Source organism: Lutra lutra, chromosome 15 (genome assembly GCF_902655055.1).
Source record: "Lutra lutra chromosome 15, mLutLut1.2, whole genome shotgun sequence".
Taxonomy (NCBI): domain Eukaryota; kingdom Metazoa; phylum Chordata; class Mammalia; order Carnivora; family Mustelidae; genus Lutra; species Lutra lutra.
In genome coordinates this window covers 66599821-66627224 of record NC_062292.1, presented here as the reverse complement: position 1 = coordinate 66627224, position 27404 = coordinate 66599821, and the positions used below count along the sequence as shown (strand labels likewise).

Here is a 27404-nt window from a genome sequence, read left to right as displayed (position 1 = left end):
GGGGATCTGGACAAGCACATAGAGCGACTGATAAAAAGAATCCCATTGGACCAAAATGGAACTTGAGGCCATGTCAAATTCCCAAAACTTGCTTAATCCATAACCTAACTACATTTCTCACCTCCCTCAGAAATGTTCACCTGTCAGTGAGTAATCTCTAGTGGGCACCAGGGAGGAATTCTGTCACATGGGCCCTCTCCATCTCCCAAGGATGGGCGGTCATCTGCATGATAACACCCCCTGCTCTCCCAGTTAAGGGAAGGTGACCTTCCCTGAAACACCCATGTCTCTTCTCTTGCCAACTTCCTTTCTATAAAGTTCACCCATTTGCATCACTCTTCAGAGCTTCCCTCTACCTGCCTGATGCTGCCTGATTCTTGAATCACTGAATGAAACCAATTAGATCTTCAAATTTACCTGTTTTTGTTTTTTAACACAAACAGTGAGAAGTCAGAGATGTGAATGAGCTGGGGTGGGGGTGAGATAGGGAGGGAAATACATGGGAGGGGTCACATGGGCCTGAGAGAAAGAGTGACAGCAGGGTCCAGGGCTGGGTGCTGGGAGCCATGTGTTATCAGGCATTATTGTCTGGATGAGAAGGAAAGGCACAAGAGGTGGGGTCACTTTTCTATGCCACACAGGACTTGTTCTGTAGCAACTGAACAAGGGGAGGGGCTGCAGGGTGGAAGCTGGTGACAGGGAGAAGCTGGAAGCCAGAGAGGAGGGTCAGACCAGGAGGGGAACTGAGAGTCTGAGTAGGCATCCAGGATTGAGGGAGGAGCACATTTGCATTTTAGAAGAGACTCAGGGAAAGCTTGTGTGTGGAGAAGGAAGTCAGAAGAGAGGGCTGTGTGGGGGGTAGGTTTGTAAGAAAAGAGGTCAAAGACCGACTTAGTAAAAGACAGAACATCTGCAAGTACAATGCTGTTCCTGCAACTTGTGTTGCTGGTGGTTCTCCTCCCAGATGGTGACAGTGAAGATGGTGAGAACTCTGGCCCTACCCAGTGGGTGCACATGTGTGCATCTGTGTGTGTCTGCCAGTCTTTGTGTATGTGATGTGTGTACATGTACTTATATGCATTTGAATATGTGTATGTGTGTGTATGTGTGTGTAACTATGAATGAGTGTGTGTGTGTGTGTATTGATGTTTGTGTATGTCTGTGTGTGTGCATGTGTGTCTGTATGTCTCTGTTTGTATATGTGTTTATGTGTGTGCACCTATGTACATCTCTGTGTATGATTTTGTGTGTATATGTGTGTATTTGTGCCTCTCTGTGTGTGCATTCATGATATGGGTTCCCCAGCTTATATCTGGGGAGAGAGAGTGTCAACCTGGTTCCTTCCCGAGAATCCCTGACTCCAGAGCCGTGTGCTCTTCTGAAGGATGGGTATGAAGCTTGGGGCACTGGGGCAGCACATGTCTCCTGAGACAACTATGGCCTCCCTGTTGTCCAGATTTAGGTTCCCCTCCCTGGCACCTTCTCCATTCTCTCTTCTTCCCAATACCTTCCTCTTCCAAAGTCAACCTTTTCTTTTTCCATAGACTTCAGGGATCCTATCTCTTTCCGAATTATCCTGACCACATCCTTTTACAACCATTCCTGGACCCGGAATCAAGGATCAGCTTGGCTGGATGAGATACAGACTCATGCCTGGGACAGCAAGACTGGTGTTTTCATTTTCCTGCAGCCTTGGTCAAAGGGCAACTTTAGCAAGAAGGAGCTGACAGAAGTAGAAAAATTATTCTACACATACTCCATTAGATCTCCCTCAACATATCATAACCATGTCAGTCAATGGCAGCTTGAATGTGAGTTCAATTCACTTAGGGGTGGGATGGATGTGTCAGGTATGTGTGCATCTCCTTGAATTCCTTCTGCTTCTAGGAAGGAGCTTCCAGTGGCTTCTGAGTCTCATGTCTCTCCATCATATATATGAATAACATACATCTAGGCAGGAGGTAGAAGACAGACCGCGATTCTTGAAAGGCTTCATGTCTCTTGCTACTGGCTCTTCCTTTCATTAACTGCAGACTGCTCTCCTACTCCTGAGTAATATCCTGTGGCCACCCCTGTCCCTACTCTTCTACCAGGCACCTACTTCTTCCTCACTCTGTGAATGAGTCCGTGAACTTTAATTTTCTCCCCACTCAAACCCATGCTCAAACACTGTCTGTTTTCCCTGTACCCCACTACACTCCCTTCACCCTAGATTTCTTTTACTCCACCTCTCCCACTGAACCCTTCCCTATTCTCTGCCCACACCATTCATATCTCTCCTCCAACATTTGTTCCTTCCTCAATCATTCACCTCTTCCTCTGTCTGCATTGACCACTACTTCCCCTTGTGTGAGTGTCCCCTCAAACCAATCTTGGCTCCAATCCTTCCAATCCCCTGAACGTCTTCCTCTGTTTACCCCGTCCTTGGCTTCCATTCATCTCATTTCCTTTTTCACTCCCCCTATACTGTAACTCACAGTCTCTCTTCCCCAGATCCCTTCCAGGTTCAGCTGGTGTTAGGCTGTGATTCCCACTTTGGAGAAGCATCAGTTGGCTTCATGCGGATTGCTTATCAAGGATCAGATCTCATGAGTTTCCAGAACATGTCATGGTGGCCATCTCCAAAAGGAGGAAGTAGGGCTCAGCAGGTCTGCAGAGTATTCAATCAGTACCATGTTTTCAATGAAATAGTACACAAACTCCTCAGTGACTCCTGCCCCCGGTTCCTTTTGGGTCTTCTTGATGCAGGGAAGACATATCTCCAGCGACAAGGTCAGTCCTGGTCCCTCCCTCCATGAATTCTCTACTCTTCACTTATAAATGTGTACCATTCCCTCAAATTCAGGGTGGGAACAAGCCAAGAGGGAGAAGGGATGATGTTGATGGGTCTAGAGGTAGAAAGATATGTCTATCTAAAGTGATGTGAAGATCTACCCTCTCAGTCTGTGATTATCTGTCCTGTGTCTGCAGTGAGACCAGAGGCCTGGCTGTCCACTGGCCCCAGTCCCAGTCCTGGCCATCTCCTGCTGGTGTGCCACATCTCTGGGTTCTACCCAAAGCCTGTATGGATGATGTGGATGCGGGGTGAGCAGGAACAACAAGGGACTCAGCGAGGTGACGTTCTGCCCCATGCTGATGGGACGTGGTATCTTCAGGTGTCCTTGGTTGTGAAAGCCAGGGAGGCAGCTGGCCTGTTGTGCCGGGTGAGACACAGCTGTCTGGGAGGCCAGGACATCATCCTCTACTGGGGTGAGAAAGAGCTGGGATCCACCTGGGAGAGGGGGCTGGTATTCTCTAACAGAGTTGGAGAACCCGATGAAAAATAGGGAATTCTAGGGATTCCAGACCACAATGGACCAAAAAGTAATCCGATAAGTGGAAGAGCTGAGGGTGAAGGTCCTGCAGATCTGGGAGGATGCAGAGTTGGGTGAAGGGTCCATCTCTGAAGAGAAATAGGAGAAGAGAGAAGAGGAATGGGGGTTGGTGAGGCAGAAGGTGACAGGAGCACAAGACCAGGGAAGTGCTGCTCAACCCAGGCTGGATGGGAAATGACACCCTTTGTGTGCCAAACCCACAGAGCAGCCCCACTCCATGGGATTGGTCTTCCTCGTGGTGATAGTGCCCCTGGTGCTTCTGGCAGGTCTGGCATTGTGGCTCTGGAAGCACTGGTAAGTATCTGGAGCCACCTTCCTGCTCTTTCTTACATGTCTCCCCACCTTTCAGTCTGTCCTCGGCTCTCCTGCTTCTGCTGGTCTTATTCCCTGCAGTTTTCACCTCCACCTGCTGCAGAATGACCCTTCCTCTGTTGCTCCCAGGAAAACACACTGGAGACATCAATGCACTGGCTTCCCTTTGGAGTGAGATCCCAGCAGCCAAGGCTCCAGTACTTCACTAAACCCAGCTCAGCGGTGATGTGCTCGCAACTCTCTATGTGCAACTTTATCTTTCAGTTTTGCTTAATGATCACTTGTCAATATAAGCTCAGTGTAATTTAGTGGAATTTGTTGTTCTGAACTTACATCTCAATATTTATATCTGAGAAATCAAGTCCCAGTACATGCTGGGGTCATCAGGTGTCAGATATCACTTCCTCCTGATAACCCTCCCTGATTCAGAGGCAGAAGCAGTGTACTGTTGAGAATGTTCACCACTTTTCCTGAACTTTTGTAAATCTTTGCCTCATTTCCCACACCTCCTTACCTCCAGCTAGGTCCCTCTTCCCCTCTAATTGTCAGGATTTGTAAGATCAAAGTCAGTGTCTTATTAATATGTATATCCTTGACAATGAGTCTCACCTGCATGAAATATGTGCTCAGTAAAAATCTGTGTTGAGTTCATGCCACATTTATAGGTTTTTCTTTTGCTTCCTGACAAGTTTGTCGTGGTTGAGAGGTCTGATGCTTTTCTTATTAAAAATCTTGGCACCTGGCCAAAGGAATTCCCAATCCTCTGGATCTTTTCTGATGTTTCTGAGCCCCCGAGGAGAAACAATTTTACCTGTAACCATTCCAGTTATTTAAATGCAGAGACCTGTTGGAGTGGGCCTGTTTCCTGATCCTTGTGGTTGAAGGCAGGGGAATGAGATGCTCTCTCCTGTCCTGGATGATAATACCGTGGTATAAATCCTGAGACAAGTGAAATTAATTTTTTAGCACCAGACAAGCAAGCCTGAAGATGAAACCTGCATGGAAGGAGGCAGAGAAATTGTACACATGAAATTTGCCAGGAGGATACATCTGAAGTGTTCTCACCACAAGAAAGTTGAAGAAAAGAACAGAAAAAGAAACAAGAGTTTCAGGAGGGAGGAGTAAACATGGTGGAGTAGGAGGAACCCAAGTTCACCTGGCTCCTTAAACACAGCTAGATAAATATAAGATCATTCTGGATACCCAAGAAATCTACCTGAGGACTGGTAGATCTGAGGACTGACACAGCTAGAGGCACAGAAGAGGTCACATCATGGAAGGTAGGAGGTACAGAAACCTGATTATCTGACTTGGGGGAGAAATGGATCATGGATGTTGAGGGGGGAAAGAAGCCCTTGTCACAGACAGGAGGGGTGGGGAAGAAAGGAGTGTGGAAGGGATGACACAAGGAGAACTCTCCTCCAAAGTCAATGATTGGGAAACTGGGAAGGGCTAATTTGTGAGTTTTTGCAACCAGTGGGGCTCAACAACTGGTGCCTTAGAGGTCTGCACCTGATGTGGAGTCCAGTGGGCACTTCAGTGCTTCTGTGGAGGAGGGCACAAGTCCAGGGTCAGACAGTATTCTGGTGTTTCTAATAAAAGGGTTGGGCATTTTTAATTCTACCTTAGGAAATCCAATGAAATGTCCTAGAATTCAGGGTGTCCAAAACCCATTAAGGTATATAAACAGTTATGCCTGGTCCCAAGGTTAACTTAGAGGCCTCTTCTACCAGAAGGGCTGTAACCCCAGTACTCAGAGGAGGGAGGCCATCCCTGTGCCACAGGATCTAGATTCTTAGACAGGTGTGTGAACAAGTGTTGGGAAGGCCCCAGCATTTGGATCAAGACTCCAGGGGCCACTCCACTTCTCTCGTGCACATGTAAAGAGAAGTGTTTCTAGAGGTCTGGCAGGTCCACTGCTGGTGCCCCTGTAAGTACCCGACGGAGGGCTCCAAAAGTTTTTGTCATTTTAGGGTCTCACTCCAGAGACTCCTCCTCAGGTCCCTTCAGGGCCTCATAAAAAGCCTTGTTATTAATCTAAATTGGGGTATCCATATTGGACAAAACCCTGTGATACCAAAAAGGAATGAAGCTGCTATTTTGGGGAGGGAGTATTCATGTTAAATTGAGACCCTTATGGTTGTCAGAGAGGCTCTTAGTGCCCAGAGTTAATAATAATCCTAGGATTTGAACCTTCTGAGAGGAAATTTGGGCCTTTAAAGGGGAGATCTTATAAAAAAGTCCAGAAGGGAAGCTCTGAAGCACCAGGATGGTATTTGTGTGTGAGGTGCTGTCATCGGGGCTGCAGATAAGTAAATCATCAGCATATTGAAGTAGGACACTGTATCTGGGGAGCTGAGGTGTAGAGAAGGTGTAGAGAAGTCCTTGGTTAGGTCCTGTCCAAATGAATCTGGACAGTTCCTAAAGCCCTGAGGGAGGAGAGTCCAAGTTAGCTGTTGAGTAACCTAGTGGAGGGGTCCTGCCACTCAAAGGTGAGAGGAGCTGGGAATCCAGTGCACTGGGATCCAGAAAAAGGTATCTTTTAGATCCAGCACTGTGTCTGAGGAGATCTATCCTAGGAGGCTATAATGGTTAGGAAAATAGAAATAACAAGAAATAATGGTAGCTCTTAGATATCATTCTATATGACCCTTTGGATTTTTATTGCTGAGATGGGAGTATTACAAAGAAAATTGCAGGGATGCAAAAGTCCTGTCATTAAGAATATTTGTATGAGTGGCTGTAGTCCCTGTCTGACCTCCACAAGCATACTGGCATCTTCTGGGGAAGAAATGAAGATCCTTACAGTAGTTGTTGATAGGGAATGCCCTGGAATGAAGGTGTCCCACACCTGAGAGGCACCTATTCAAAAATAGGGACCTCAATGTTTGAAGGGACAGAGGGCTGAGAGGACAAAAATGTCAGCAGGTGGCAGTCAATCTCAGAAAGACAAAGATTAGTTTGCACATTTGTCATTATGTTCCTTCCCAGAAATGGAATGGGGCAATTGGGTAAAACAGGAAAGGATTGGATAAAGGTATTGTTACCCAAAGAACAAATTAAATGGGTGTCTGGCTATGTGGGTGAGGAGAGTCTAGGACTGAAATGTGACTCCTGAGTATTTTATAAGGGTGGGAAAGAAGACGCTGGTATGTATTAGGAATTCAGTTTTTCTCCTGCAACATCTAGGGTTACCCAAGTCTCTACCACAGTGATGGAGAAGATGGGAGCCTACACAGCCTTTGGGCCCCTTCAGTCAAAGGAAAGGAGACCGTTCACCCCTTCTCTGTTGGGCTGATCAAGTCAATCATAATCAAGTTACAGAGTTAAGGGCATCTGAGGGTTGTCTGGAGTGGCATTGGTGTGAGGCTGTTGATGACCTGGGATGGCCTGGGCTTGGGTTTTGGGGCCTGGGGGGACCCTCTTGCATGTGGGAAGGAGGACAGTCCCATTTCCAGTGCCCTGATTGTTTGCTCAGCGCAGGTCCTGATGGAGGATGCCTTTGACACTCTTGGGCCAGGTGCCCTGACTGACAATAAGAGATACAAGCTTGACGTGCTCCTGGGACATGGGAGGCTTGTACCTTTAATGGCTATTGCCCTTGGATGGACCCAGAGAAGGGCAGGAAGCTAGCGATAGCTGTGGTCATATATTAGGTCTGCCCCTTGTCTCTCTGTTCCCTTTTAGCAGTCAGGGCTACTCTTGGTTATTGAAGACCTTGAAGGCCATATCCAGAAGTGTTGGAACATGGGTCTGAGGTCCCTGATTGAGCTGGGTAATACAATGCATTGCTTATATTGTCATGATCTCTTGGCCCTCAGGACGTAGGCTGGTGTATATTCTCATGGCCTCTGCTAAGCAAGAATGAAATTAGATGGGATTTTCATTTGGGCCTTGGGTTATTTAAGTTGTGCATAATTCAGAGTTTTCATGACTGCTTTTTGCTTACCCTGATTAGGCACAGTATCATGTAATCCTGAATAGTTCTACCAGAGTCTCCTACCTGATAATTCCATCTAGGTTTGGCATTTGTGACCACCCATACCTCCACCAGAGCAGTCATGATTATGGGTCTGGGTATCACCAGCCCAGTTCTGAGACAAGACCAGATATGGGTTTTTTCCTCATGGGTACAGCACATGGTAAAGATGGTATGAATGTCCTGCCAGGTGAGATCCAAAAATAATTGTGAGGCTTTCAAAGTCCTTAGTGAAATGGGAAAGATCTTGGCTAAAGGGCCAAGTTTTCTATTTGAGACAAATCAGATATTGAAGAGGGAACATGGACACTTATGGTCCTGGCATCCTTGTTTGCTACCTCACAGAGGGTTACTATATTTTGTGGAGAAACAGAAGTCAGTTCCTTAAGCTTGTAGTTAGTGGCAGACTGGGTATGGGACAAGGAGAAGTGTCCTTGGTAGAGTGGTAATGTAGTGGCTGCAGTGGCAGGGACACCTAAGGCATTAGTAGGATCCAGGGGATCCTCTGAGTCTTCAGAGGGAGGGGTAAGATCATGGTATGGAATGAAAGAGAGGTGTTCTAGAATGTCTACAAGGTTAGATGGGCCATGAAACAGGAAGACACATTCCGCAGTTTTTTGCGGAGGCCAGGGTTTTGGGATAATGCCATGACAGATTGCACATATAAGACCTCCACATATTTGAAGGAGTTCTGGCAAAAGTGTCAAGCTTGAAAATAGTATTATAAAAACAAGTTCTATGGAGGGCTCTTTCCTCTTCATCCGGGAGTTTGTTCTGAGCCCAGGAAACACTACAGAAAAAAAAAAAAAAAGATGTTGCCTCTGCAGTCCTTGGGGGTCAAATTTGTTTCAGTTTTTTTAAAAGGTTTTATTTATTTATTCATTTATTTGAGAATGAGAGAGTGGGAGAGAGCACAAGTCAGGGGAGGGAGAGGAACAAGCAGAATCTGCACTGAGCAGGGAGTCCACCTTGGGGCTGGATGCCACCACCCTGAGAACGTGACCTGAACTGAAATCAAGCATCAGACCCTCAACTGACTGAGCCACCCAATGACACTAAATTTTTAAGAATACAGCCTAAGGGTGAGTCTGCAGGAATAGAGGGATTTTGTGCCATAGTTGAAAAGACCAGCTGCCATTTCTCAAAGGGCCAGTATGCCAAAGGGAATGGAGCTCTGACTCCTGGATATTTTTTCAGTCAGGTCATCCTACTAACTTCAAAAAGGATCTGACTATAGATGGAGTGACTGACTATTGTGGAAGCCATACAAGAAGAGTGTCATGGCAAATAACAATGGCTATTCTTGGTGGGATGCCCCCTGCAACAGGGAGAGCCAGACCTCATTTGACCGAATAGGATTGGAAATTGAGGGGGGGAACTCACTACTCAGACACATAGGAATGTATTTTTCTTGTAGATCAAGGTTGTGATAGGGCCCGTGGGAACAAAGAAATAAAGAGGTGGGACATGGAAGAAGTAAGGTGACTGATAGCCAACACCAGGAATGGGTCCCAATATGTGTGTATTTGTGCACTTCCCTCAGTCTGTAATGTGTGCAGATTTGCCCTGAATGACCCACTGTTGGGAAGTGTGCCACACATTGGGAATGGAGACCTCAGGGGGACAGAGTGGGAAAGCAGAGAGAAAAGGGTCCTTCACCCTCACAGGCGTGGACAATTGGATGTGTTGTTCTCAGACCTTCAGACCACACTGGAAACCTGCAGTGGCTAGAGATCCTCAGTTATTTAAGTAGTACTAGACACTGAAGGGCCAAAAAGAGAAAGGAGAGGAAGGGAAGAGTCCCTCTGAATGGCATGAGCGAAAATCTCTCACCTTTTTGGCGAGAGGTGTCTGTCTATTTCCTGGAGCTATAAAACCCCAGGGAGGGGTAACCTTAGCTATAGGTCATCAATTCCCCCAGAAGTACTAGAGTTGGTCCACTGAGGGAAAGTTCCAAGAAATTCCATGGGTATCTGGGGTGACCCTGGCCCTGCAAAGTCTCCACATTAGAGCCACCAAATGTGGGGCAACCTGATCAAGTCAATGCCAATGGTAAGAGCAATGTAAGAATCCACCAAAGGCTGGGCAAAGAAAATAGAAGTTTACTGAATACCCTGTCAGGGAGTTGTGGGCAAGACAGCAAAGGAGAGACTGTCTGGGAGGAGGAAATGGTGGGTAACTGTAGTTAAGGAGGAAGGTAAATATGTCTGGGATCATATGGAATTTTCCATTTTTGGTATATGTATCCAGGTGTAGTAATCCATTGGTCAGCTAGGGATTATGGATGTTGTAGGTACGTCACCTAACTGGCTTGCTTGTACTCAGCCAGGGGGTAAGGGTTCACTGTGGGCCCTTCTACCTTACTCAGGTTTTCATCACTCAAGCTCATTGCCTAAAAGTGGCTTGCATACATATCCTGTTTTCTGGGAGAGTTTGTCTTTCCTTAGATTTTGGGTTAATGAGCTGCCTTGGTACTTCAGCTTTCTGATAGATTCAAGACAAGTGATTTGATTATCCAGTTTTTCACATTCTTAAGCACAGGAGTGAGTTTTTTTGAGCTTTCTGTGTTCTAATCTTTACTATATATATATATATATATATATATATATATATATATATATATAAAATTCCTTCCTTTCTTTAGACTGAGATTATTTCTGCTTACTGATTTACCAAGAATTAACAAGACAGGGGCACCTGGGTGGCTCAGTGGGTTAAGCCTCTGCCTTCAGCCTCTGCCTTCAGCTCAGGATCCTGGGATCGAGCCCCGCATCAGGCTCTCTGCTCAGTAGGGAGCCTGCTTCCCTTCTTCTCTCTCTGCCCACCTCTCTGCCTACTTGTGATCTCTATCAAATAAATAAAATCTTAAAAAAAAGAATTAACAAGAAAAATAGCATGAACACATATATTCAGATGAGATAAAGTACAAATACTGAAGAGCATTTAACAGTTATGAACACTATAGAAGTAGAAGGTCAGCATGTCTAGCAGAGCCAGCTCATTTTTAGACAAGCATGGAATATTCATGCAAGAACAGTAAGAAGGGAATGTAGACACATGATTTCAGAACACTCTATTAACTTCACTTGCTACAAATTCTCATGGTATCTAATTAAAGTAATAGAAGATTCACAGCAGACTCTGCATGAGCTTCATAAATATTAGCATATGCTTTTCTCCTAAAGGAAAGAGTATAAAATTCTTATTTCCTCAAATAGGGTTACAATTAGTGCTTTCTCAACATTAAGAGCTTTTTGTTGAAACTCCATAGTTTTAAGACTAATTGGATGCCCAAAGCAAATTATTCAATCATTCAAGAATTTGGGGCATCAGGGTGGCTTAGTCAGTTGGGCACCTGACTTCTGATTTTGGCTCAGGTCATGATTTCAGGGTCATGAGATAGAGTCCCATATCAGGCCCTGTACCAAACAAGGAGCTGGCTCAAGATTCTCTCTTTCAAACTTCTCCCTCTGCCCCTCCACTCACCCCTATTGCATACGCTCCTATCTTGGAAATAAATAAATAAATAAACAAATTTAACTAAAAAATTAAAAAAATAACAATCTATGGGCACTTCCTACTTATTGAGCTATCTGTTAGATGCTGGGGATCCATTATAAGAGGGTATGTACCTAATACCCAAATGCAACCAATGAAGTCATTATTCTGAGTGAGCAAAGATCTGTTAAGGAACACCACTTTAGAAAATTCATTTCATGCAGTCATATTGTTGCACAGACACTGTGTATTGTAATGAAACTCAGTGCACAGAGTTCTGGGGAAAATTGTGCTGCAGGAAATTTCTAAGATCACCTTTTCTCAACACATAACAGTGTAAATAACCCTGAAAATGACCTAAAGACTGGCAGAACAAACTGTCTACAGGTAAATGTAGAGAAGAAGCTGCACTGGAGAGAGTAGGATTGGGAGAGACCCAGTAGGGAGCTAAGAGGACCTGCACAATGGCCACAGGAAGAAGGGATGCCATGGGAACAGGTGAGGCATAGAAAAAGACTCACACTAGGAAGCCCACATGGAGAAGATGAATTCCGACACTATTTGGTTTTGAAATACAGAGGGTCTTAATTTCTGGGATTCTTATAATTCATGGGGTTTAATATATGGACCATAAAAAAATCAGCAGGCTCAGCTCTGGGATAGCTAGGAGGTCAAAAGAAAGTTGAAACCTCCTGCTCTTAAAGAGCACAAAACCAAGAGCCAAGAGAGTAACAGCATAGATGCTGTGGTTTGAAATAGGCCTGGGTTTATGGGAGAGAGTCGTTTGCTAATGTCAGCGCATGCCCCAGAGGGACAGAGATTGTTGAAGACCCCTTCAGGAATAAAGAAGCAGGCAGGTGACATTTCCCTCCTCCTCTGAGTGTGAGCACACAGACAACTGTGAAAACCTGTGTTGAGCCTGTTGGGGTCCGTTATCATAGGAACGGGACTAAGACAAAGTGCAAGTTATGCAAAGCCTTATTCTATGTCAAGCATTAGAAGTCAGACTGACCAGCCAGGGCTGCCTCCGAAGAGAGCAACCCCCTCCCGATCTCACAGGCTGGTTTTATAGGGCATAACTGCAGACCCAAGGTACGTGGCTTCTATTGTTAAGGTGTTTACTCCCGGAATCGATACCCGGAAGCATACCAGGAACTACTGGGGTGTTTATTCCCGGAATGAAGTCCATGGATGTAAACAACAATATGGCTACCTAGGCAATATGGAGTCGCTCTGGCTAAGCAGGCCCTAATAGTTAAACAGGTTTTAACATTAAATTGGCCCTAACAGAGCCAACTAACTCACTTGCTATCAGCATACCACAAACCCACGTTCCCCTGCAGGCACCCTCCTTCCAGTCAGGTTAATGCTCCAGGTGCCCTCCTGCAGCAGACCTATGTAAACCTTGTCAACACAATGCAGCCTGCCCCAGTGCCCTCTGGTGGGGGTGGATTCAACCCCTTCAAATCAGCCTGCCTGCATCTCACTGACTACAGACCCCTCCAAAAACATACCTGTGCAATTCTTACTAAGACTGTGCATCCACTACTAGTTTTCTTTGTCAGATGTCTCTTCTTCAATATGACCTTGATAAGACTATAAGCAAAGCAGTGCCACAATCTTGGCAATGCACATGCAGTCCTGACATGGGCCATACAACTCCAATATGAGTCTTGTGCTGGGGAGAAAGAAAGGTAGCTACACAGAACATGGTGACTGAGGCCTCAGAAGCTCTTCTTCATAAAGCCACTTCTCTCAAGAATAGAAGACATACCTAACATTCCTAACACACAGAAATAGACACAGAGACTTAGACAAAATGAGGAGACAGAGGAATATGTCTCAAGTGAAATAGAACAGGACAAAAATCACAGCAAGAGTACTAAATGAAAAAAAGAATAGTAATATGCCAGATAGAGAATTTAAAGGAATGGTCATAAAGATACTCACTAGACTTGAGAAAGGAGTAGAGGACCTCAGTGAGACCCTCAACAAAGAGATAGAAAGCATAAAAAATAACCAATCAGTAATGAAATCAAAATATGAAATTAAAAATGCACTGAAGGAATGAATAGTAGGATAGAGGAAGCAGAAGAGCAGATCAGTGACCTGGAAGGCAGGGTAATAAATAGTGGTCAAACTGAACCAGAAGAGAGAGAGAGAGAGAAAAAAAAAACTACAAAATGAATAGACTTAGGGAAGCAGTGACTTTATTATTTGCATTATACATCACAGAAGAAGAAATAGGAAAAGGACCAAAAATTATTTGAAGAAATAATGGCTGGAAACTCCCCAAATCTGGTGAAGGAAATATAAATCAAGAAGCAGGAGGCCCAGAGAGGCCCCAATAAAAAATCAACTCAGGGAGGTCCACACCATAATACATATTAATTAAAATGGCAAAAAAAGTAGTGATAAAGGAGAATCGTAAGACCAGCAAGAAAAAAGAATGGCAATTACATCCCAGGGAAACCCATAGAGTTTTGAACTGATTTTCAGCAGAAACTTTGCAGGCCAGAAGAAAATGTCATGATATATTCAAAGTATTGAAAGAAAAAATCAGCAGCCAAGAATACTGTATCCAGCAAGGCTATCATTCAGAATAGAAAGAGAGATAAAGAGTTTCCCAGGTAGGCAAATTTTAAAGGAATTCATGACCACTAACACAACACTACAAGAAATGTTAAGGGAGGCTCTGAATGAAAAGAAAGACTAAAAGGAAAGGAAGTACAAAAGCAATAAAAATAGACATCTGTAAACATCAGTCAAGGGACTCACAAAATGATAGGATGTAAATCATGACTTAATATACTGAAAATGTAGGTGGGGGTGGGAGAGGAATAAAGGATGTGTTCAGACTTAAGTGACCTTAACTTAATATTGACTGCTATATACAAAAGCTGTTCTGTAAAAACTGAATGATAACCAGAAATCAAAAATTTGTAACAGATATGCAAAATGTGAAGAGAAAATCCAAGTCCTTTGCTAAAGAAAGCCAACTGTCCATTGTAGAAAAGAGCAAGAGGAGAAAGGAACAGAACTACAAATACAACCAAAAAGCAAGTAAGATATTTGCAAGTGACAGTACAGACAAAGGGCTGATATCCATGATCTATAAAGAACTCCTCAAACTCAACACAAACAAAACAGATAATCAGTCAAAAAATGGGCAGAAGACATGAACAAACACTTCTCCAATGGAGACATAGAAAAGGCTAACAGACACATGAAAAATGTTCATTATCATTAACCATCAGGGATATTCAAATCAAAACCACATTGAGATACCACCTTACACCAGTTAGAATGGCCAAAATTAAGAAGACAGGAAACAACATGTGTTGGAGAGGATGTAGAGAAAGGGGACCCTCTTACACTGTTGGTGGAAATACAAGTTGGTGCAGTCACTTTGGAAAACAGTGTGGAGATTCCTCAAGAAATTAAAAATAGAGCTTCCCTATGACCCTGCAATTACACTACTGGGTATTTACCCCAGAGATACAGATGCAGTGAAAAGAAGGGCCATCTGTACCCCAATGTTCATAGCAGCAATGGCCATGGTCACCAAACTGTGGAAAGAACCAAGATGCCCTTCAACGGATGAATGGATAAGGAAGATGTGGTCCATATATACTATGAAGTATTATGCCTCCATCAGAAAGGATGAATACCCAACTTTTGTTATCAACATGGACAGAACTGGAAGAGATTTTGCTGAGTGAAATAAGTCAAGCAGAGAGAGTAAATTAGCATATGGTTTCACTTATTTGTGGAGCATAAGGAATAACATGGAGGACATGGGGTGCTGGAGAGAAGGGAGTTGAGGGAAATTGGAGGGGGAGATGAACCATGAGAGACTGTGGACTCTGAGAAACAAACTGAGGGTTTTGGAGGGGAAGGGAATGGGAGGTTGGGTGAGCCTGGTGGTGGGTATTACAGAGGACACATATTACATGGAGCACTGGGTGTGGTACATAAACAATGAATTCTGGAACATTGTAAATAAATTTTTAAAAAAGGCTAAAAACACACAAGTAACAAACTGGCAATAAGTGCATACCTATCAATAATCCCATTGAATATAAATGATTATATGATTAATCAAAGGACAGGGTAATGGGATGGAAAAAAGAAATCAAGACCCATTTCTATGCTGCCTACACAAGACTCATTTCAGACCTAAAAGCACATGAGATTAAAACTGAAGTAGTGGAGAAGCATTTATCAAGCAAATGGATGTGAAATGAAAGCCAAGATAGTAACGCTTGTGTCAGACAAGATAAATGTTAACAGAAAGACTGTAACAAGAGGCAAAGAAGGACACTATATAATAATAAGGGGAAAAATCCAACAAGAAGATATAACAATTATAAATACTTATGCACCCTAAATGGGAGCACCCAGATATATAAAGCAGCTAGTAAAAAGATGAAGGAGGCAATGAGAAGTAATGCAATAATAGTAGGGGACTTTAATACCCCACTTACATCAACGGACAGATCATCCAATCAGAAAACCATCAAGGAAACAGTGACCTTGAATGACATATTAAACCAGATTGAAAAATAATATTTCAGACCATTTCATCCTAAAATAGCATAGTACACATTCTGACATATCTATACACTAATAGTGTTACAGCATAAAGATAAATTAAGAAAGCCACCTCATTTCAATTGCACCAAAAATCATTCAATATCTAGGAATACACCTGACCAAGGATGCAAAAGATTTATACTCTGAAATCTATAAAATATTGATGAGAAAAATTGAAGGTGATACAAAGAAATGGAAAGATATTCCTTGCTCATGGATTGGAAGAACAAATATTGTTAACATGTCCATACTACCAAAAGCACCTACAGATTTAATGCAATGTCTATCAAAATACCAATAGTATTTTTCACACAACTAGAGCAAACAATCCTAAAATTTGTATGGAACCAAAAAGTACTCTGAATGGCAAAATAATCTTGAAAAAGAAAAACAAAGCTGGATGTATCACAATTCCAGATTTCAAGTTGTACTACAAAGCTGTAGTAATTATAACAGTATGGACCTGGCACAAATGTAGACACATAGGTCAATGTAACAGTACAGAAGCCCAGAAATAAACCCACAACTTTATGGTTAATTAAACTTTGACAAATGAGGCAAGAATATGCAATGGCAATAGAGAGTCTCTTCAATGAACAGTGTTGGGAAAACTGGACAGCACATACAAAAGAAAGAAATGAGGTGACTTCCTCACACTATACACAAAAATAAATTCAAAGTGGATTAAGGAGCTTAATGTGAGACCTGAAATCATAAAAATCATAGAAGAGAGCACAAGCAAATATCTTATCCAATTCTGTGGATTGCCTCTTAGTTTTGTTGACTGTTTCCTTTGCTGTGCAAAGTTTTTTACCTTGATGAAGTCCCCAAAGTTCATTTTTACTTTTGTTTCCATTGCCTTTAGAGAAGTGTCTTGAAAGAAGTTTCTATGACCAATGTTGAAGAGGTTACTTCCTATGTTCTCCTTTAGGATTTTGATGGACTCCTGGTTCACATTGAAGTCTTTCATCCATTTTGAGTTTATCTTTGTGTGTGGTGTAAGAGAATGGTCTAGCTTCATTCTTCTGCATGTTGTTGTTCAGTTTTCCCAGCGACATTGACTGAAGAGACTATCTTTTTTCCATTGGATAATCTCTCCTGCTTTGTCCAAGATTAGTTGACTAGAGAGTTTCTTGAGCCTTTTTCCATTTCTTGAAGCCATTTCTTGAGCCTTTATTCTGTTTAATTGATCTATGTGTCTGTTTTTGTGCCAGTACCATACTATCTTGATGACTACAGCTTTGTAATGTAGCTTGAAGTCAGTCATTGTGATGTCCCCCATTTTGGTTTTCTTTTTGAATATTCCCCTGAAGATTTGAGGTATTTTCTGGTTCTATAAAAATTTTGGGATTGTTTATTTCAGCTCTCTGAAAAATGTCAATGGTATTTTGATAGGTATTGCTCTGAAAGTGTAAATTGCTCTGGGCAGCATAGACATTTTCACATTTCAATTAAAGGGCAGGTATCCAAGATCTATAAAGATCAATACTCAATACTCAATGCTCAAAAACAAATAATCCAGTCAGTAAATGGGCAGAAGACATGAACAGACACTTCTCCTAAGAAGACATATGAATAGCTAGCAGACACATGAATAAATGTTCATCATCATTAGCCATCAAGGAAATACAAATCAAAAACAGTGAGATATCACCTTACACCAGGTGGAATGCCAAAAATGAACAAGACAGGAAACAACAAGTGTTGGCAAGGGTGTGGAGAAAGGGGAACCCTCTTACACTGTTGGTGGGAATGCAAGCTGGTATAGCCAGTCTGGAAAATAATACAGAATTTCCTCAAGATGTTAAAAATAGAGCTACACTAAGACCCAAGAATTGCACTATTAGGTATTTACCCCCAAAGATAACAGATGTAGTGAAAAGAAGGAGAACATACTTCCCAATGTTCATAGCAACAATGTCCACAATAGCTAAATTGTGGAAGGGGCTGAGATGCTTTTCAACAGATTAATGGATAAAGAAGATGTGGTCCATATATACACAATGTAATATTATTCAGCCATCAGAAAGGATGAATTCCCACCATATGCATCGACATGGATGGAACTGGAGGAGATTATGGTGAGTGAAGTAAGTCAAGTAGAGAAAGACAATTATCATATGGTTTCATTTATATGTGGGACATAAGGAATAGCATGAAGGGACCACAGGGAAAGGGAGGGAAAACTGAACTGGAAGAAGTCAGAGAGGGAGACAAACCATGAGAAGCTCTGGGGACGCCTGGGTGGCTCAGTTGGTTGGACGACTGCCTTCGGCTCAGGTCATGGTCCTGGAGTCCCGGGATCGAGTCCCGCATTGGGCTCCCAGCTCCACGGGGAGTCTGCTTCTCTCTCTGACCTTCTCCTAGCTCATGCTCTCTCTCACTGTCTCTCTCTCAAATAAATAAATAAAATCTTTAAAAAAAACAAAAACAAAAACAAAAAACCATGAGAAGCTCTGGACTGCAGAAACAATCTGGGTTACAGTGGGGAAGGGGGTACATGGGTGGGGTAACTGGGTGATGGGTATTAAGGTGGGCATGTGTTGCATTGAGCACTGGGTCTTATATACAACTAATGAATTGTTGAACACTAGATCAAAAACTAATGATGTACTAAATGCTGACTAACTGAACATAATAAAAATAGTAAAAAATAAAAATAAAAAAATAATATAATGTGCAAAGAGAGAGAAAAAGAGAGAGAGAGAGAAAGGGAAAGAGGGAGAGAGCATGGGCAGTAAAGTCTCTGACATCAGCCGCAGCAACATTTTTCCAGATATGCCTCCAGAGGCAAGGGAAGCAAAAAAAACAAAACTAAACTGTTGGGAGTACGTCAAATAAAATGCTCTGTACAGCAAAGGAAAGAATCAACAAAACTGAAGGACAATCACTGAATGTGAGTAGATACTTCCTAATTACATATTCAATAAAGGGTTAGTATCCAAATTATATAATCAATTTGGACAATTCAACAGCAACAAAAAACACAAATAATCCAATTTAAAAAATGGGTAGAAGACATGAGTAGACATTTCTTTCAAGAAGACATCCAGATGGCCAACAGGAAAAAAAATGTTCAACATCTCTCATCATCAGGGAAATGCAAATCAAAACCACAATGAGATATCACCTCACACCTGTCACACTGACTAAATTCAAAAATTCACAAGAAAGAAGTGTTGTAGAGTAAATGGAGTAAAGGGAAATCTTGTACACTGTTGGTGGAAATGGAAACTGGTACAACCATGGTGGAAAGCAGTATGGAGGTTCCTCAAAAAGTTAAAAACAGAATCATCATATGATCATCATATGATCCAGTAATTCTACTACTGGATATTACCCAAATAATGTGAAAACACTAAAATGAAAAGAAACATGCACTCCAATGTTTACTGCAGCATTATTTACATTGGTCAATGTATAGAAACATCCCAAGTGTCCATAGATAGATGAATAAAGAAGAAAAGGTCTGGTGTGTACATTCAATGGAATAAAACTCAGCCATAAAAATGATGGAAAGCTTGCAATCACAACAACGTGGATGGAGCCAGAGAGTATGATGGTAAGTGAAATAAGAGGTCAGAGAAAGACAAATACCAAATGATTCCTTCATATGTGGAATTTAAGAAACGAACAAAAGTAACAGAGAAAAAAGTGACAAGGGAAAAAACAACCTCTTATCTATAGAGAACACACTACTGGTTCCCAGATGGCAGGTGGGTTGGCAGATGGAGAAATAGGTGAAGGAGATTGGGAAAACACTTAAATTGATGAGCAATGAGTAATGTATGGGATTTCTGAATCTCTACCCTGTACACCTGAAAGTAATATAACATTGTATACTAACTATCCTTAAAATAAACAAACAAAGAAAAAAATCAGGACACCAAAATTTATAGTTCTTGGTTTATGTATTTTTCTTTTCTAAAATCTCCCTGAATAAAGTGACTGCACTGTGAACACTGCATTTTCATGAGTGTAGCACAATGCTTGGATCCAGGCAGGGGCTAAGTGACTGTTTGGTGAGCGAATATATATTAATTCAAGTCAGACTGAGGGGCTTTTCCTCAGATGTTTCAGTGTCACGTGGTTTCTGTGATGGCTGCTGGTTTCCCCTAAAGATAATGGTGGACTGGTGGTTGCTAATACTGTTAAGCGTTCAATCATGAGGGGATCCAGAGAAGCAATAAAACAACTGTTAAAAAGAAAATGTTGGGCCCCAAAATGGCACCTTGGGCCATGCCAAGTCCCAAAACCTTACTTAATCTCTAACCTCCCCCTAAAATGTTTACCTGTCAGGAATTCTCTGGTCAGCACCAGGGAGGTGCTCTGTCCCATGGGCCCTCTCCACCCACAAGGAGGGGAGGTCATCTTCATTATAATACCTCCTCCTCTCCTAATTAAGGGAGGGTGACCTTCCCTGAAACACTCTTTCTCTTCTTTGCCAACTTTCTTGCTATGAAATCTTTCCATTAGCACCACTCTTCAGAGCTCCCCTCTACCTGCCAGATGGGATGCTGGCTTATTCTTGAATCGCTTAATAAAACCAATTGTATCTCCAAATTTACCCATTTGCTTTTGTTTTTTAACATAAGCAGTGAGAAGTCAGAGATGTGAATGAGCTGGGGTGGGAATGAGAAGGGGAAGGAAATGCATGGGTGATGTCACATGGGCAGGAGGGACAGAGTGACAGCAGAGTCTAGGGCTGGGGAACTGTGTGTTTTCATGGGTTACTGTCTGAATGGGAAGAAAATGTAGGAGAGCTAGGATCAGTTTCCATGCCACACAGGACTCATTATGTAGTATCTGAATGAGGGGACAGGGAGCAGAATGGAGGCTGGTGACAGGGAGAAGATGGAAGCCAGAGAGGAGCGTCAGACCAGGAGGGGAACTGAGAGTCTGAGTAGGTGTACAGGATTGAGTGAGGAGTACATTTGCATTTTAGCAGAGACTCAGGGAAGGCTTGTGTGCGGAGAAGGAAGTCAGAAGAGAGGGGCTGTGTGTGGGGTAGGTTTGTTAGAAAAGAGGTCAAAGACCGACTCTGTAAGAGAAAGAAAGCATCTGCAAATACTAATGCTGTTCCTACAACTTTTGCTGTTGGTGGTTCTCCTCCCAGATGGTGACAGTGAAGATGGTGAGAACTCTGGTCCTGCCCAGTGGGTACACGTGTGTTTGTGTGTATGTGTACATCTGTTTATGTGTGTCTGTGTGTGTTTCTGCCAGTCTGTGTGTTTCTGATGTGTGTATATGCGCTCATGTGCATTTGAATATGTGTATATGTATGTGTGTATAGAAGTCTTCTGCATCTCTTTGCATTTCTGTGTGTGTACATGTGTTGGTATGTGTCTGCATGTCTGTGTTTGTATATGTACATACATGTGTGTATATGTGTACATCTGTGTGTGTCTGTATGTGAGCATTTGTGCCTCTGAGTGTGTGCATTCATGGTGTGAGTTCCCCAACACATAATAGGGGAGGGAGACTGTCAGCCTGGCTCCTCCCTGAGAATTCCTGACCCTGAGGACCTGTGCTCTTCTAAAGGCTGGGTATGAAGCTTGAGGGTCTGGGGAAGCAAATGTCTCCTGAGATAACTACGGTTTCTCTGTCCTCCAGATTTTGGTTCCCCTCCCTGGCACCTCTCTCCTTCCCAATGCTCTCCACTCCAGAGTTTATCTGTCCTTTTCCCACAGATTTCCAGGAGCCAGTCTCCTTCCGAATCATCCTGACCACATCCTTTTACAACCCCTCCTGGACACAAAATCAAGGCTCAGCTTGGCTGGATGATTTGCAGACTCACGGATGGGACAATAAGACCGGTGCTTTCATTTACCTGCAGCCTTGGTCTAAAGGCAACTTCAGCAATGAGGAGCTAACGGAAGTAGAAAAGTTATTCTACACATACTCCATTAGATCTCCTTCAACATATCATAACCACGTCAGCCAATGGCAGCTTGAATGTAAGTTCATTTCCCTCTGGGTTGGGTTGCACATGGCAAGTGTGTGTGTCTCATTGAGTTCCTTCTTTCTCTAGGAAATGAACTACACTGGCTTTTGAACTTCACCTCTTTCTATCTGAAAAGTGAATCACACAAATCTGGGCAGGGGTAGAGCCAGACCCTGATTCTTGAGAAGCTTCACTTTTTCTTCAGCTTCCCACTCCTCTCATTGACCACAGGTCGTGCTCTCCATCTCTCACTAGTGTCTCCCCTGACCACCCCTTTCCCTGGCCTCCAGCCAAGCACCCTTACTCCCTCACTTGTGACTGACTTTGAACTGTGCTTTCTCTCCATTCAATCCCAGCAGTGATGTCTATGTGTTCCCTGTACCCCACTGCACTCCCTTTGCCCTAGATTGTTTTTACCCCAGCTCTCCCACTGAGTCCTCCCCTATTCTCTTTCCACACCCTTCATGTCTCTCCTCCAACATTTGCTCCTTCCTCAGTCATTCACCATTGCCTCCACCTCCTGCGACTACCACTTCCCTTTAGTCTGAGCCTCCCTTCAAGTCAAACTTTCCTCCATTGCTCCAGTTCCCAACGTCACCCTTCCACTTCTAGCATCCTTGACTTGCATTCATCTCATTTCCTCTCCTTCACTTCCCCTACTATAATTCAGTCTCTCTTCCCCAGATCCCTTCCAGGTTCAGCTGGTGTTAGGCTGTGATTCCCACTTTGGAGAAGCATCAGTAGGCTTCATGCAGATTGCTTATCAAGGATCAGATCTCATGAGTTTCCAGAACACGTCATGGTGGCCTTCTCCAAAGGGAGGAAGTAGGGCTCAGCAGGTCTGCGGAGTATTCAATCAATACCATGTTTTCAATGAAATAGTATACAAACTCCTCACTGACTCTTGCCCCCAGTTCCTGTTGGGTCTTCTTGAAGCAGGGAAGGCGTATCTCCAGCGACAAGGTCAGTTCTGCTCTCTTTCTCTATGAATTCTCTACTCTGCACTCATAGTTTATAACATTCCATCAAATTCAGGGTAAGAAAGAGTCAAGAGGGAGAGGGGATGATGGTTACAGGTTTCTAGATGTGGAAAGATGTCTATATAAAGTGATGTGAAGAACTACCCTCTCAGTCTGTGATTATCTGTCCTGTGTCTGCAGTGAGACCAGAAGCCTGGCTGTCCACTGGCTCCAGTCCGGGTCCTGGCCATCTTCTGCTGGTGTGCCATGTCTCTGGCTTCTACCCAAAGCCTGTGTCGGTGATGTGGATGCGTGGTGAGCAGGAACAACAGGGCACCCAGCGAGGTGATGTTCTGCCCCATGGTGATGGGACGTGGTATCTTCAGGTGTCTTTGGATGTGAAAGCCAGGGAGGCTGCTGGCCTGTCATGCTTGGTGAGACACAGTAGTCTAGGAGGCCAGGACATCATCCTCTACTGGGGTGAGAAAGAGCTGGGGCCCAGCTGGGAAAGAGGGTGGGTGGTTCTCCAGCAGAGCAGGAGAACCAGATGAAAAATTGGGGTTGCTAGAAAAAAGTGACTAAAAAAAAATGGGAATCCAAGAAAGGAAGAACTGGGAGTTCAGTCCTACAGATATGGGAGGATGCATCAATTTGGGTGAAGGGTCCATCTCTGAGGAGGGATGGGAGAAGTGAAAACGGGAAGGGGAGTGGGTGGGGCAGAGGGTGACCAGAGCAAGGAGGACCAGGGAGGTGCAGTTCAACCCAGGGTAGATGGGAAGTGACACCCTCTGTGCACCAAACCCACAGAGAAGCCCCATTCCATGGGCTTGGTCTTCCTGGTGGTGATAGTGTTCCTGGTGGTTCTGGCCGGTCTGACGTTGTGGCTCTGGAAGTGCTGGTAAGTCTCTGGAGCCACCTTCCTGCTCTTTCCCATGTGTGTCCCACCTTTCAGTCTGTCCTCAGCCCTCCAGCTCCCAGTGCCCTTCCCCACTGCAGTCCTCACCTCCCCCCGCTGCAGAATGACTCTTCCTCTGTTGCTCCCAGGAAAACACACTGGAGACATCCGTGCACTGACCTCCATTCTGAACGAGATCCCAACAGCCCAGGCTCCAGTACTTACCTAAACCCAATTCAGTGGTGAAGTCCTTACAACTCTCTGGGCGCAAGTTTGACTTTCAGTTGTGCTTAATGATCAGTTGTCAATAGAAGCTCAGTGTAATTCAGTGGGGTTTGTTGTTCTGACTTGGTTCTGGAACTTAACTCTCAAATTTAACTCAGTGTAAAATGAAGTCCCAGCACCTCCATGGGTGACAGACAACAGACACTTCTTCCAGAGAGCCCTCCCTTACTCAGAAGTGGAAGCTGTCTGTGGAGTGAGAATTCCCACCACCTTTTCCTGCACTTTGACAGTTCTATTCCCCATCCCTGGTGCCTGTTTTCCCCAGTTAGGACAGTTTTCCTTCTAACTCTTAGGATCCTTGAGAGCAAAGTCTATATGTTCTTCATATTTGTATACTTGGGAAGGTGTCTCACCTGCATGGAAAATGTCCTCAATAAAAACCCGTGTTGAATTTATGCTAAATCCATAGGTTCTCCTCTTCCTCCTCCTCCTCCTCCTCCTCTTCCTCCTCCTCCTCTTTCTTCTTCCAGACATGCTTGTAGTTGTTGAGATGTTTGCTGCTCTTCTTGTTAAAAGTCTTGTCACCTGGCCAAGGGAGTGCACAGTTTCCCTGTTCTGGTGACATCTCCAGTCTCCTAAGTAGAAACACGTTTTCTGTGAAGATTTGTATTATTTAACTACACAAACCTATTGGATGAATCTGTTGCTCCAAGTATTCTAGATTAAACAGAAATGCACGATTTAGGCTTTTTTTTTTTTTTAAATGTTTGCTGGACTCTGAGCAGCAGCAACAACTGTCACCCTGGGGCTTCTTAAAATATAAGGTCTTGGCCTCAGTTGACTTCCTGCATCACAATTTGCATTTTAGCAAAATCAGCAGGGAGATTCACAGGTGCAGAAATGTGATGTCTGAGAGGTAGCCGAGTCTGTGAGTCCCTGAAGGGAGAGAACCGCTTCAGGAAAGAGAACAGGGGTGTTGTGGTCAGGAATGAATGGAGATCCAGCAGAGACCACGCATACAGTGCCTCCTGGCATTCGCGGCTGCTATTTACAGCTTCTAGGACTCTGAGTCAGAGATAGTGAGCCATTGCTCCTAGGGGAAAGGCAGGGTTCAGGTTCTGGGGGGTCTTTGCTCATGATCCTTGCCACTTGTTTCATGTGTATTTCTGTTTAAAGACAGGTTCTTGGGGTGCATGGGTGGCTCAGCCAGTTAAGCTGCTGCCTTTGGCTCTGCTATTACTCTCAAGGTCCTGGGATTGAGCTGTAGTCCAGCTCCCTGCTCAGCAGGGAGTCAGCTTCTCCATGTCCCTCTGCCCCTCCCTCTGTTTGTGTTCTCTCTATCTCTGTCTCCTTCTCTCTCAAATAAATAAATAAAATCTTAAAAAAAGTAAAGACAGCGGGGCACATGGGTGGCTCGGCCAGTTGAGCATCTGCCTTCAGCTCAGGTCATGATCCTGGAGTCCAGGGATTCAGCCGCACATTGGGCTCCCTGCTCGGCGGGAAGCCTTCTTCTCCCTCTTCCAATCCCCCTGCTTGTGTTCCCTCTCTCGCTGTGTCAAATAATAAATAAAATCTTAAAAAAAGAAAAAAAAAGTAAAGACAGCTTCTTTAATATGTATGTATTTGTAAATAATTTTTTGTATGGAGTATTTCCCCACAATAAAACACCAGCTCAGAAGTGCGTACATTTCCCAGCTTGGGTACTGTGATCACCAGGTCTTTGGCTTTCAGTCCCGTGGCTATGCTGCCCAAGACAGTTTTAGAAACTAACAAAAAGAAACAGTCATTTTCTCATGAATCCAAGAACAGAGTTCCTTTTCCCCTTTTTCTTGGCGTCATCATGGCATCATCATAGCCTCCTAGATGTTATTTTGCTATTCTCTGGTGTGGGTCCACACTGATGTCATGAATGTCCTGTTCTTTTCCCTGGATTTACTGCATTGTTTACTCATTATCAGTAAGCTCAGAGCCCACAGCTCTGCATCAGGAGTCTGAGCGAGCCTTACCTACGCAGGTGTTTTGTCATGAGGCACATTACACCTTCTTGTGCTTAGGACACCAGTTCTTGAGCTTAGGACACCAGTCAACCTGAAGCTCTGGGCTTCAGGGCCATTTAAAACACTGAAGTCACCTGGAAAGACAACAGAGGTGCAGAAAATGTGGCACCAAATTGATCATGAACAGGATATCTGTTTACAGTGTCAGAATTAATACAGGAAGGCAGAAAGACACTTGGTTCAACCTTGGTCTGGAATACCTGTGGTTGACTCATGTCAGGTCAATCTACATGTCCATGAATAGTGTTAAGCACATGTGTCTGGGGCTTACAAATCAAAGTCAGCAGGTAGGCCAATCAACATAGACAGACTCCGTGAATAATGAAGATGGACCCTCTGTGACTGATGACCCCCATCCAGTGGGAGTGGAGTCATCCATGACTAGACTTTAATTACTCTCGGTTTCATTAATTAACTGAGCAAACCATTCTCAAGCTCTGACCACAAAGCAGGGACATTCTGAGTTTCAAGTAGTGGGGAAGAAAAGGTCTTCCCTGTCTTTGTACCTTGAAAATTTTGCTTTCCTGATTTGATTATGGTGTTCATTGTTGTTTCTAACCAGTTTAGTCAGCAATTTATGTGAGTTGAACCAGGGGACAGGGACTTAGGGTTTTTTTTTTGTTTGTTTGTTTTGTTTTGTTTTGATTTTTTAGAGCTGAGAGTGGGGCCCATGGTTGGAAAATGTCCAGAGAGACCACATGCAGGGCCCAGACCTACACATTTGGCCATTTCTGGAAAATAACGTTGAGATGGGAGAGGTGGCAAAGGTGAAAATATGAGTATGGGAAGAGTAAATCATGGGTCATCTGCAATCTTCCTGCCTGGATCAGACTGCTTGGCTGTTTCTTTACCTTCCAGTCCACCTTGTCATGCTTGCATGGACATCATGTGGATTTGGGTTGGTTGACTCCACCCTCATGTGTTACCTTGGGCTCTGATCAGCCTGAGGACATTAGGAGAAAGCATATTTGTCAATGTGACAGGTTGAAGGATGGACAGGTAACCTGCCGGTCAGGCCAGTCATCAGATAGATTCCATTTGTATCACCCAAAGTGATGGTTCAAGGCCAGGCAACTGCTCTCGGTGGCACAGGTCACACACAGCCTGATTCTTTTTTAAAATTAATTAAGTAAATTAACTAATCATTTAATTAATTAATTAACTTAAATTAATTAATAAGAAATTGATTAATTAATTTCTTTTCAGTGTACCAGAATTCATTGTTTATGTATCACTCCCCGTGCTCCATGTAATATGTGCCCTCCATAATACCCACCACCAGCCTCACCCAACGTCCCACGCCCTCCCCTTCAAAACCCTCAGATTGTTTTTCAGAGTCCATAGTCTCTCATGGTTCATCTTCCCTTCCAATTTCCCTCAACTCCCTTCTCCTCTCCATCTCCCCATGTCCTCTGTGTTATTCCTTATGCTCCACAGATAAGTGAAACAATATGATAATTGACTCTCTCTGCTTGACTTATTTCACTCAGCATAATCTCCTCCAGTCCCATCCATGTTGCTACAAAAGTTGGGTATTCATCCTTTCTGATGGAGGCATAATACTC

The 27404-nt window shown here is 43.7% G+C and overlaps 1 protein-coding gene across 4 annotated transcripts; it reads left to right on the top strand.

The window, feature by feature from the left end:
• The first annotated feature begins 861 nt into the window (after nucleotides 1-861).
• LOC125085496 (T-cell surface glycoprotein CD1a-like) lies at nucleotides 862-25047 on the top strand. Of its 4 annotated transcripts, none has more exons than XM_047703898.1 (6): nucleotides 862-982; nucleotides 1545-1811; nucleotides 2494-2772; nucleotides 2971-3249; nucleotides 3578-3668; nucleotides 23707-25047. In XM_047703898.1, the coding sequence occupies exons 1-6, from the start codon at nucleotides 922-924 to the stop codon at nucleotides 23801-23803; spliced, it is 1074 nt and encodes a 357-aa protein (XP_047559854.1). In that variant the 5' UTR covers nucleotides 862-921; the 3' UTR covers nucleotides 23804-25047. The 4 variants fall into 4 exon arrangements, 3 of the variants coding, with proteins under 3 accessions (XP_047559854.1, XP_047559855.1, XP_047559853.1); XM_047703899.1 differs by lacking the exon at nucleotides 23707-25047 and adding an exon at nucleotides 3816-4288 and having other exon boundaries at nucleotides 885-982; XM_047703897.1 differs by lacking the exons at nucleotides 862-982; nucleotides 1545-1811; nucleotides 2494-2772; nucleotides 2971-3249; nucleotides 3578-3668 and adding exons at nucleotides 20459-20893; nucleotides 21450-21716; nucleotides 22388-22666; nucleotides 22864-23142; nucleotides 23470-23560.
• The last annotated feature ends 2357 nt before the right edge of the window (nucleotides 25048-27404 follow it).